At 40.8% G+C, this 12,763-nt stretch overlaps 1 protein-coding gene across 1 annotated transcript; it reads left to right on the top strand.

Moving 5' to 3' along the window:
* Positions 1 to 3,166: 3,166 nt before the first annotated feature.
* Positions 3,167 to 12,535, top strand: LOC109875500 (zinc finger protein 2 homolog). The gene is made up of 2 exons (XM_031798739.1): positions 3,167 to 3,692; positions 10,442 to 12,535. The coding sequence occupies exons 1-2, from the start codon at positions 3,416 to 3,418 to the stop codon at positions 11,821 to 11,823; spliced, it is 1,659 nt and encodes a 552-aa protein (XP_031654599.1). The 5' UTR covers positions 3,167 to 3,415; the 3' UTR covers positions 11,824 to 12,535.
* Positions 12,536 to 12,763: the final 228 nt, after the last annotated feature.

Raw genomic sequence — 12,763 nt, 5'->3', positions numbered from 1 at the left:
CTCCATACCGTTATCTCGCACCTGGCTCCTCTTATCTAACAAAAGACCGCTTGTTCTCGCAACACCCCGCTCTGAATGTGCCCCCCCCAACTCATTGCGTCTTCTGTATTTTTCCATCTCAGTTAAACCTTGTGATGACCACCCCTCCCTATCACATCTTTGTAAGATACAGCGAGTCACACCATGTGCTCAATATTGTTACATACAAACACAAGGACAAAGCATCTGCTGGGCTGTTATTTATAGTTTTGCAACATGCAGGTCACACCATGTTATTCAGTTCTTGTCACACACAAACAGGCAAGTAGCAAGCAGTTGTTTAATCTCATAATGATGCTCCAGTGCACAAATGCAGACACCTCACACAACCAACATCAGATAATATTTAATCATATATATCTAATGGCTATAATGTAAAATACAGGATCCAACAAATCCCACTTTCCCAGCCTGCTGAAGGCGTGGTGGAGTGGTAAACACCACCCCCAGCTCTACCAGGGGCTTGAGGTGGTCTCCCACAGCTCTGCTTATGTCATGTTCTGTGGCCTTGCTGTTCCATTTCTTGACTGCCCCTGCAACACAGAAACACATTTAGTCATATTATATAAAACACTCAAAGTAATGGATATGGAGCATCTATGACCTCAGTTACACCTGGCACCTAAATGTGACTTCTGTCATCTGATCACTCAGATCAGAGTGATCAGATTCAGATCTACCAGGATGAGCCTTTGACATAGTCTGGACACAGACAGGCCACTGAAAATGCATAGGTAATGTAAAGCGATGGGGTGTTTCTAACTAAATGCTTGTGTTTCTAGCTCCAACAGTGCATTGATATCAGACTAAATGCTTGTGTTCATAGCTCCAACAATGCAGTAATATCTAACTATCTAGTATCTAACTACTAATATCTAACTAAAATATCATTTTATCTCTGTTCTTTTTTAGTCAGGTCGGTAAATAAATATAAATTACGGTCCCCTTCTCATTTGCTTCTAAACAGTACCACAAATTAGAACAGGTCATGGTAGAAATTGTTTTAGTTACTCAGCTCCGTGGTCCTGGAATCCTCTCCTGAACATTTAAAAATTTGATGATCTAGTTTCGTTGGTGGAGCTTAAACACTTGATCGATGTATATATCATAGAAGAGTGTAATTGTTTTTAGGACAGCTGTTTTTAGTCAAGACTTTCGTGTTTTTAACGTAAAATGTTATTGTTGTACTGTGTGAGTGTTTATAGCTTTGTTTAATGTTGTGTTAGTGTACGTAAGTTGTTTTGTCTGAAACGTTGTTTCCCCTGCTGCTATTTGACTAGGTCTCTCTTGGAAAAGAGATGTTATCTCAATGAGAAAAACCTGTATAAATAAAGGTAAAATAAAAAATAAAAATACTGTCTCATTGCTGCAACTCCCCAAAGGGCTCAGGATTCGAAGGTCGATTCATGCGTCCTCTGAAACATGACCAGCCAAACCGCGCTTCTTAACAGCTGCCCACTTAACCCGGAAGCCAGATGCACCAATATGTCGGAGGAAACACTGTTCACCTGACGACCGAGGTCAGCCTGCAGGCGCCACAAGGAGTCGCTAGAGTAGTAAAGCCCCCCCGGCCAAACCCTCCCCTAACCTGGGCAACGCTTGGACTATAGTGTGCTGCCCTATGAGACTCCCGATCACAGCAGGTTGTGGTACACCCCGGGATCAAACCCGGGTCTGTAGTGATGCCTCAAGCCCTTCGATGCAGTACCTTCGACCGCTGCACTACTCTGGTATCATTTCTTTTTTTTAACCAATTCCGATGGTTGCTAAAAGTGGGATTTTGACATTACTACCGCTATATCAACACACTTGACACTCCCAACTATCAACGTCTTTGGCACCGTAGACATCAAGTCACTTGACAATGTTTCATACAATGTTGCATTCCATGTTTGAAAGGTCTATCATTTTCATTGAAGACAATCAAAGTTAACATTCCATCAAATTTAAATTCAAGGCTGAGTCTCAAATAGTCTCCTGTCCATTTTAATAGCCGGGCAATGGCACACATTGTAGCAAATACATTTTGGGTCTGAATTAAAGGAGCTACAATCATAATTTAATTACATGTTTTAAATAAAATTTCCATAATATCTGCATTAATAGTGGAATGATCGTGTTTCACAATATTCCTAAACATAAAAATATATTCTCTATCTTCTATTGTGTTGTTGACTGAATGTTTGTTCATGTGTAACTCTGTGTTGTTGTTTTTGTCGAACTGCTTTGCTTTATCTTGGCCAGGTCGCAGTTGTGAATGAGAGCTTCTTCTAAACTGCCTCTACCTGGTTAAATAAAGGTGAAATAAATAACACATTATAATACATAAAAATGTAGGAGCAGTATAGACCTAGTCTGTTCATTATATACATCTACATGATGTATTGTTACACCATGTAGGAGCAGTATAGACCTAGTCTGTTCATTATATACATCTACATGATGTATTGTTACACCATGTAGGAGCAGTATAGACCTAGTCTGTTCATTATATACATCTACATGATGTATTGTTACACCATGTAGGAACAGTGTAGACCTAGTTTGTTCATTATATACATCTACATGATGTATTGTTACACCATGTAGGAGCAGTATAGACCTAGTCTGTTCATTATATACATCTACATGATGTATTGTTACACCATGTAGGAGCAGTATAGACCTAGTCTGTTCATTATATACATCTACATGATGTATTGTTACACCATGTAGGAACAGTGTAGACCTAGTTTGTTCATTATATACATCTACATGATGTATTGTTACACCATGTAGGAGCAGCAGAGACCTAGTCTGTTCATTATATACATCTGCATGATGTATTGTTACACCATGTTGGAGCAGTATAGACCTACAGTAGCTAGCTACTTATTTAGATTAAGTTTGACTTAATGAAACTGCCTTAAATGTGCTGTAGAAAACATTGTTTTATTCGCACTAATCAATCCACACATTCAAGTCTTTTGTATGTCTCAATATAATAGTATTATTTAATTAAATCCATTTAAAAATAATCTTGGTCTAAAAATAAAATATGATCCTCAGCTGCGTTTCCCCTCCAATCAGCAGACGGCGATGTGCGTCTTTCATGCGACGCTGCCAGCGTGACGTATAATCTAGTGGACGGTTCTTCAGAAACAGCTCGTCAATCACCTCCGTAGCTTGCTAGCCAACATAGCCGAAAGATTCAAGCTATTTATACGCTTTCGATGTATATTAGCTACTGTGTTTTAGACACACTTCTGTCGTATCTACTTGTTAACCAATTTCATTTAATATTACGTTATTTTTTATTAGTCAGCTATAGTAGCTGGCTGGTTAAGTTAGCTCTAGTCGCTAATGATAGCTAGCTAGCTAGCTAACATCCCCGACCATGAGCTCCCTAAACTACTGCCCTCCTGTTAAAGAAGAGGGGAAATGCTGGACGGAGAAAAAGGGTCTTTGGCTGAACATTGTCGTGAAAGAGGAGGAGGAAGAGGAGGATGTCACAGTAAAACAAGTGGAGGGTGAGGCTGTTACAGTTGAAGAAGAAGAGAAAGATGTTTCAGTGAAAGAAGAGGAAGATGCTGTTTTTGGAGTGAAGAAGGATGGGGAGATTACTGTCACATTGAAAGATGAAGAGGTGGAGATAGGAGATCTGATTCACACCAGTAAGTATCGCCTTAAATTAGTTTTTAACTTTGGATTTTCGGATTTGGCTCGTCAATACCTCTTCAACGGAGGGCCCTGGGATGATGACTGAAATGTCTAAAATCAGTCGTAGAGAGCAAGCTACCCCTTGTTTTCTCCGTTCAGTTTCCAAAAAAGTGGCTTAACATATATATTTGAGAAGGGTCTATCTGCTGACCGCAGACTGGGGGACACGGCATGTAGTGATTTTCATGTAGTGATGATTTAGTACACACTGTGCCCCTCCAATAGTGCCATGTGAGAGTTGGGTTGACTACACCAAAGATTATGGATAAACTGACAAGGTGTCTCTCCTCCCTAACAAGGGGAGTCGTTGACCACAAAGCAAGACTGCGGGTTGTCTAGCTCCCGCTTATCCTTTTTTTTGGGGATTGGTGGATACATCTTATTATTGTAATCTATTGTTTATATTCTATGAGGTTTGTTGACGTCAATCGCCTGTATTCAATGGAGAGATGCTAAACTACTATCATGAATATGCATAGCGATCTGGAGACAACTCCTGTTGTGTTTTTATCAAAGTTGTCGGTATGTCACGTGTCCACATAACAACTTATTCATTACGAAACTTCTGTTAGATCAAGTAAACCTCACGTAGCAAATAAGCCATTAATTTTGTTGTTGACCAAATTCAATATTTTCCAAGTTGGGTTGATAATTGTTTGCACTTGGATATAACCTACTGGCATGGATACAACCTACTGGCATGGATACAACCTACTGGCATGTCCTAGAAAGCTAAAGTTGTTAAATTCCTGGATTTTAAATGAATATTTTCCATAATAATGGTAATTTGTTTCTCCCTATCCACATGTGGGATATGTAATATCGGTGCATCCCATTATTATAAAATTGATTATATTATACTTTTTTCCCTCATCAATCTACACACAATACCCCATAATGTCATCACAATACCCCTTTGTGCCAAAGCAAAAACAGGTTTTAGATTTTTTGCAAATGTATTAAAACTATTCCCCAGGATAACTAGTCTTCAAATCAAATCAATTTATAAAGCCCTTCGTACATCAGCTGACATCTCAAAGTGCTGTACAGAAACCCAGCCTAAAATCCCAAACAGCAAGCAATGCAGGTGTAGAAGCACGGTGGCTAGGAAAAACTCCCTAGAAAGGCCAAAACCTAGGAAGAAACCTAGAGAGGAACCAGGCTATGTGGGGTGGCCAGTCCTCTTCTGGCTGTGCCGGGTGGCAATTATAACAGAACATGGCCAAGATGTTCAAATGTTCATAAATGACCAGCATGGTCAAATAATAATAAGGCAGAACAGTTGAAACTGGAGCAGCAGCACGGCCAGGTGGACTGGGGACAGCAAGAAGTCATGACAGGTAGTCCTGAGGCATGGTCTTAGGGCTCAGGTCCTCAGAGAGAGAGCCCTTAGTAATGTAAGATGTACGATCCCAGGATAACTAGTCTCAGAGTAATGTAAGTCTCAGTTTTAACCCATTACAGTCTAAGCCTTGTCTGAGGGGGAGGTTCTTCTAAGCTATATGGAATTGTTTTAAGAAGGTTTAAACAACATGAAGGGCTTCCCCTGTATTGTACTGTTTTAAGAAGGTTATACTAAGGATCATTTTGCTATTTGATTTTAACTGTAAGACCCATGGAATTATCAACAAAAAAGATTTGTCCATACTTCTATAACTCAGTAAAAGGCACCTGACAGCCCGCTTGGAGTTTGCCAAAAAGGCACCTAAAGGACTCTGACCACGAGAAACAAGATTCTGTGGTCTGATGAAACCAAGAATGAACTCTTTGGCCTGAATGCCTTTTGGCAACCTCCAAGCTGGCTATCATGTGCCTTTTACTGTGGAGTGGATTCCGTCTGCCCACTCTTCCATAAAGACCTGATCGGTGGAGTGCTGCAGAGATGGTTGTCCTTCCGGAAGGTTCTCTCATTTCCACAGAGGAAATCTGTAGCTCTGTCAGAGTGACCATCAGGTTCTTGTTCCCTTCCCCGATGAAGGCCCTTCTCCACCGATTGCTCAGTTCTGCTGGGCGGCCAGCTCTTGGAAGAGTTTTGGTGGCTCCAAACATCTTCCATTTAAGAATGATGGAGGCCACTGTGTTCTTAGGGACCTTCAATGCTGCAGATTTGTTTTTCTTTTTTCGTAACCCTTCCCCAGATCTGTGCCTCGACACAATCTTGTCTCAGAGCTCTAAGGACAATTCCTTCGACCTCATTGCTTGGTTTTTGCTCTGACACCTGTGGGACCTTATATAGACACGTGTGTGCCTTTCCAAATCATGTCCAATCAATTGAATTTACCACAGGTGGACTCCAAACAAGTTGTAGATACATCTCAAGGATGATTAATGAAAACAAGATGCACCTGAAAGCAATTTTGAGTCTCATAGCAAAGGGTCTGAATAGTTATGTAAATAAGGTATCTGTTTTTTTTTAACCTGTTTTCACTTTGTCATTATGGTCTATTGATGACACCCCTCTGAAACAAGATAGCCATCAGAAAAAAAACTCTTCCTTAGCCTACTCCTCCCGCTGCTGCTGGCCTTTGTAAATTCTGATGTTATGCCTCTAAAGTTTCTGGTAATAGGCTACACCAGCAGTCGTTATGCTCCTATAGTTTCTGGTAATAGGCTACACCAGCAGTCGTTATGCTCCTATAGTTTCTGGTAATAGACTACACCAGCAGTCAGCAACCTGACAACTGACACCTACAGCTGTAGGCTATTTGTGAAAGGGATATAAAGTCAAGTATTTTGACATTTCCACTGGATCAGCGTATTACGTTTTTCCCTTTCCTGCCAAGTGGTTATCGAAAGGGCGAGAGCTGGAAATATTTTTCAAATACTTTGAGGAACTATTCTCATTTGCAATTGATTCTGATTAGACTTTGTTTTTTTGCTGTTTGAGGTGAAAAGCATTACTTTGAGAAGCTCCAGAACTCATTAGTGGTGGTGCGTTAAGACAATCAGAAATACTATCAGACATCCCCAAAATGGGCACATTTATAGGCCTACATTTGCGCTCAGGCCAGGTAGACTAGTCCTACTACTATATGCGTAATTAGGTGTGCATCCTAACTCAACATTGACAGGAGTGTTTCAAACAAAACACAATTAATAAATTGACAAAAAACTGACGCATCTTGCGGGGTCTGGTCTGGGTGGTCTGCCAGGGGCCGTTTGATTTAGTATCCATTTAGGTTGGCATGGGGAATGATTGTATTTTTGTATTGTCCCATAGTATGTTTCACTGAAGTTGACTGACTGAAAGGGAGTGTAACTTTATGACTATTGTTGGATTCTAAACTTTGAACATTGAGATATTAAAGACATGATAGATCAGACGCAGAGTATATAAAGGAGTGAGATCTGTAGAAAGACAGAGTGGCTGTGGAATGTGCTGGGTGGACGGGAGGAGATCACAGGATTGGTTTAGGGGAAGAGGATGGACATCTGTGGATTAGGCGAAGGAGGTTTTGAGGTCAGGTCAGATCCCCTGAAGGGAGTAATAAGGGTTTAGTGTCCTGTTACCCTCTTCCTGTCGACCCAGAAGATGTAAGGATTGGAGAGAAGGAGGAGTGTCCAAAGTGGGGTATATATCCTTGTAATGGTGAGAACATGTTTTTGTCTGAATTACAGCTGTAACGACCCTTTGGGAAGAATTTAACTTGGTTAATCTTCTCTCGTGTCCGTGAGTTATTTACTCTGAAAGATTAGAACCCAACACTATAATTATTGTTCCCTGAAGGAGGGAAACGAGGTGCAACACCTGTTTGGCCCCGCCCCTTCCTAGGTCGGTGAAGAGCCGTATTACATTTAAGGAATAAACCCGAGCGGCGCGTGAATCCTAGTTTCCCCTCCTTCAGTGAACAGTAGTTATAGTCATAACGTTACGCTTGTCATATGATGAACTTCAACTTAAATACGGATCTTGCTGTTGGACAGTTTTTTTGTATTCTGAAATGCACTTAAACTATGTATCATTTAGTGGCTCCTTATGTTACGCTGGGAACACAGTTTGTGGGCACATAAATACTAAATCATTTTAGTGTTTGCTAAATCCAAGTTGGCATAGTAGTAAACATCTTACATTGTAAATGTTGTTTTTTTGTATATATTGCAAAATATTTAAATCTCTTTTTCCATGTTTAAATTAATTATACATTCCGGCAACCCGCCTCACCCAATGTGATACGGATCTGCAATTTTCCGACCTCATAGCTAGAACCTCCAACAGAAGCTAGCCATCAGAAGCTAACCAGCTAATTAGCTACTAGCTATTTTGTCATTGTTAGCCACTGCTAGCGGCCTTTACATTTTTAGCTCAGACATCAGCCTCTTTTAGCCTGGATAATACATGAGTCTACACAGCGCGATATGACCCTATGATCACTTGGCTACATAGCTGATTAACTGTTGTCTTAGCTAGCTCTCCCAATCAACACCTGTGATTGCTTTATGCCTCGCTTTATGCCTCTCTAATGGCAATATGCCTTGTATACTGTTGTTTAGGGTAGTTATCATTGTTTTATTTTACTGTGGATCCCCTAGTTCCACTCATCATGCCTCAGAACTCTTTTGTCCCACTTCCCCCACATGCGGTAACCTCACCTAGCATAACTAGTGCCTCCAGAGATGCAACCTCTCATATCGTCACTCAATGCCTATGTTTACCTCCACTGTACCCGCAACCTACCATACCCCTGTCTGTACATTATGCCTTGAATCTATCCTACCACGCCCAGAAATCTGCTCCTTTTATACTCTGTTCCCAACGCACTAGACGACCAGTTCTGATAGCCTTTAGCCGTACCCTCATCCTACTCCTCTGTTCCTCTGGTGATGTAGAGGTTAACCCAGTTTGTTTTACTCACTGCTTTAGCACACTCCACCAACCTTGATGTCCTTGACGTGTCTGAATCCTGGCTTTGGAAGGTCACCAAAAATTCTGAAATTTCCATCCAACTACAACATTTTCCATCCAGGTAGAACTGCCAAAGGGGGAGGAGTTGCTATCTACTGCAGAGATGGCCTGCAAAGTTCTATAATAGTTTCCAGGTCTAAGCCTAAACAGTTCGAGCTTCTAATTTTGCCCGTACAGCATCACTACTCTGGATGGTTCTGACTTAGAATATGTGGACAACTATAAATACCTAGGTGTCTTGCTAGACTGTAAACTCTCCTTTCAGACTAATATTAGGCATTTCCAATCCAAAATTAAATCTAGAATTGGTTTCCTAATTTGCAACAAAGCCTCCTTCACTCACGCTGCCGAACATACCCTCGCAAAACTGACTATCCTACCGATCCTTGACTTCAGTGATGTCATTTTCAAAATAGCCTCCAACACTATACACAGCAAACTGGATGCAGTCTATCACAGTGCCATCCGTTTTGTCACCAAAGCTTCATGTACCACTTCTCTCGTCGGCTGGCCCTCGCTACATATTAGTCTCCAAACCCACTGACTCCAGGTCATCTATAAGTCTTTGCTAGGCCACCTTAACTCAGCTCACTGGTCACCATAGCAACACCCACCCATAGCACGTGCTCCAGGAAGTATCTCTCACGGGTCATCCCCAAAGCCAACACCTACTTTGGCCGCCTTTCCTTACAGTTTTCTGCTGCCAATGACCGGAACGAATTGCAAAAATCACTGAAGCTGGAGATTCTCCCTCACTAACTTTAAGCATCAGCTATCTGAGCAGCTTACCGATCAATGCAGCTGTGCACAGCCCATCTGTAAATAGCCCATCCAACTGCCTACCTCATCCATGTTTTAGACTTTTTTTTGCTCTTTTGCACACCAGTATTTCTACTTGCACATCATCTTCTGTACATCCATCACTCCAGTGTTAATTTGTAATTACTTCGCTACTATGGCCTGTTTATTGCCTTACCTTCTTACTCCATTTGCACACACTGTATATAGCCTTTCTATTGTGTTATTGACTATACGTTTGTTTATCCCAAGTGTAACTCTGTTTTTTTGTCGCACTGCTTTGCTTTTTCTTGGCCAGGTCGCAGTTGTAAATGAGAACTTGTTCTCGACTGGCCTGGAAATACAAAGAAATCTTAACTTTATTAGCAACATCCAAATGTATACTGTCATTAACGCGGTTCTTCAATAATTACACATAATTCTTAATACTGTAGCAAACATTATATTAAGCAGGACATTCAAACGAGCATCACAATTATAATCCTAAATAGTGTGAAATGTACTCATAAGCAACCTAGAAATGGAGGTTACTCCCCTGCATTTTCCCCCATTCACATTCAGAATACATTGTGAAAAACTATAATCTTTGCTCACCATTTTTGCTTCTGGCAGCTTTACTACATCCATAACTATCGGTTTCCTCATTAGCAGGGAGGTGTTTCTGCAATCAACTTGTGTGCTCATCGCCCTCGTCTTGCAATTTTATTAACCACAGAAAGGGGCCTATATTGGAGACCAAAAGTCGTCTGGCACACCGTTTAGGATTTCAACAACATGAATAACTTATTTCTAGTCTACAATCATCAATGTTACTACTAATGGGAAAACAAGACAATGTTACTATTCTTGCTCATTTTAAGACAATTGTCAAATAATTTTAACATTCAGTACAGACGTCAATTGTTGTACAACATCATGACTACGCAGTTGGTATCACCTTTTACCGTGGATTACCGCTGTTGTGGGCCTTTAACCATCTGTCTGACTTTGTTGTTCACACAGGAGAGAGACGGGACTATCGTGGATCCTCTGGGGAGCCTCAACAACCTCATGATGCTGACAAGGTAGAGAAGAGTCTCTCCAGATCAGAACACCTCAAGAAACACCAGCAGAGACCCACAGGGAGGAGAATTCACTGCTGCTCTGACTGTGGGAAGAGATTCACCTCCCCATCAGGCATTAAAATTCATCAGAGAACACACACAGGAGAGAAATCTTATAGCTGTGGTCAATGTGGGAAGAGTTTTAGACAATCTGGAAGTCTGACAGTGCACCAGAGAATACACACAGGAGAGAAACCTTATAGTTGTGATCAATGTGGGAAGAGTTTTACGACATCTGGCTCTCTGACTCTCCATCAGAGAACACACACAGGAGAGAAACCTTATAGCTGTGGTCAATGTGGGAAGAGTTTTGTTAAATCTAGCAAGCTGACTCAACACCAGAGAACACACACAGGAGAGAAGCCTTATAGCTGTGATCAATGTGAGAAGAGTTTTACTACATCTGGCTATCTGACTCTACATCAGAGAATACACACAGGAGAGAAACCATATATATGTGATCAATGTGGGAAGAGTTTTGTTCGATCTGACCAGCTGACATTACACCAGAGAACACACACAGGAGAGAAACCTTATAGCTGTGGTCAATGTGGGAAGAGTTTTGTTACATCTAGCTCTCTGACATTACACCAGAGAACACACACAGGGGAGAAATCTTATAGCTGTGATCAATGTGGGAAGAGTTTTGTTACATCTAGCTCTCTGACATTACACCAGAGAACACACACAGGAGAGAAATCTTATAGCTGTGATCAATGTGGGAAGAGTTTTACCACATCTGGCTATCTGACTCTACATCAGAGAATACACACAGGAGAGAAACCCTATATATGTGATCAATGTGGGAAGAGTTTTGTTACATCTAGCTGTCTGACATTACACCAGAGAACACACACAGGAGAGAAACCTTATAGTTGTGGTCAATGTGGGAAGAGTTTTAGTAATTCTGGTGATCTGACAGTGCACCAGAGAACACACACAGGAGAGAAACCTTATAGCTGTGTTCAATGTGGGAAGAGTTGTAGTAATTCTGGTGATCTGACAGTGCACCAGAGAATACACACAGGAGAGAAACCTTATAGCTGTGGTCAATGTGGGAAGAGTTTTGTTTCATCTAGCAAGCTGACTCAACACCAGAGAACACACACAGGAGAGAAACCTTATAGCTGTGATCAATGTGGGAAGAGTTTTGGTCAATCTGGCACTCTGACTCTACACAAGAGAACACACACAGGAGAGAAACCTTATAGCTGTGGTCAATGTGGGAAGAGTTTTGTTTCATCTAGCAAGCTGACTCAACACCAGAGAACACACACATGAGAGAAATTTTATAGCTGTGATCAATCTGGCAGTACACAAGAAAACACATACAGTAGAGAAACCTCTTAGCTGTAACCAGAGATAATCTGATAAAAAATCTCTGATCAAATATCAGAAAATACATACATGGAGTTGTTTCATGATATCAATGAATTAATGTCAGAATGTATTGACATTGCAGTAGGAGTATTTTAATGTCACAATGTAGAACCCAAAATGCTATTTCACCAGGAGAGTGAAATCCTGCTGGCCTTTGATGGGGAGAACATCCACGTCCTCGAGGACGCCACCATGGGACTTGGGGCTCTGCATTTTTTATTTTCCCTTAAATTTCTAAAAAATGTCAGAAAAACACTTATGTTCCTAAGTTACTGTGTTTTGGGGTGAAGTTACCAGGGCCGGTCATAAAGATGGCAAACTTCCTAACATAACTAAGTGGATATGATATACACACAAGCTGAAAAATCAGCATTTAGCATCAAGTCTACAATATTGTTAGTTTACCTATGTTTCTTTTTTCATTTGTTTTTATTGTACCTCATTATTTCAAAAAATGTTTAAATGTCATTAAAAGCACTATACAATGTAAATGTATTATGGTCTGACAGGTCTGCAGAAATGTTGCAATTTTGTCATGTGTTTTGTTTGGTCAATTGCTTTGTAAATATCAATTCACATTTTGTGCCACTAAATAAACTATTATTTAAGTCAATATTGTTATAATGGAGGGAGGGTGGACAGGGAGGTTAAAAAAATTAACCCCAAAAGGTTCTTTGAGGAACCATTTTAATGGGTTCCCCCACAGTTTCAATTTGAAGAACCCCTAAAGGATACACTAGGAACCTTTTATTTTTAGAGTCACCTTGTCCAAGAGACATTTACATAGTTATACACAGCCCAATTTGGGATGACTATTTTGGGGCGAAATGTCAGCCACAAC

The sequence above is a fragment of the Oncorhynchus kisutch genome, linkage group LG20 (genome assembly GCF_002021735.2).
Source record: "Oncorhynchus kisutch isolate 150728-3 linkage group LG20, Okis_V2, whole genome shotgun sequence".
NCBI classification, from domain to species: domain Eukaryota; kingdom Metazoa; phylum Chordata; class Actinopteri; order Salmoniformes; family Salmonidae; genus Oncorhynchus; species Oncorhynchus kisutch.
This window is presented reverse-complemented; position numbering and strand designations above follow the sequence as displayed.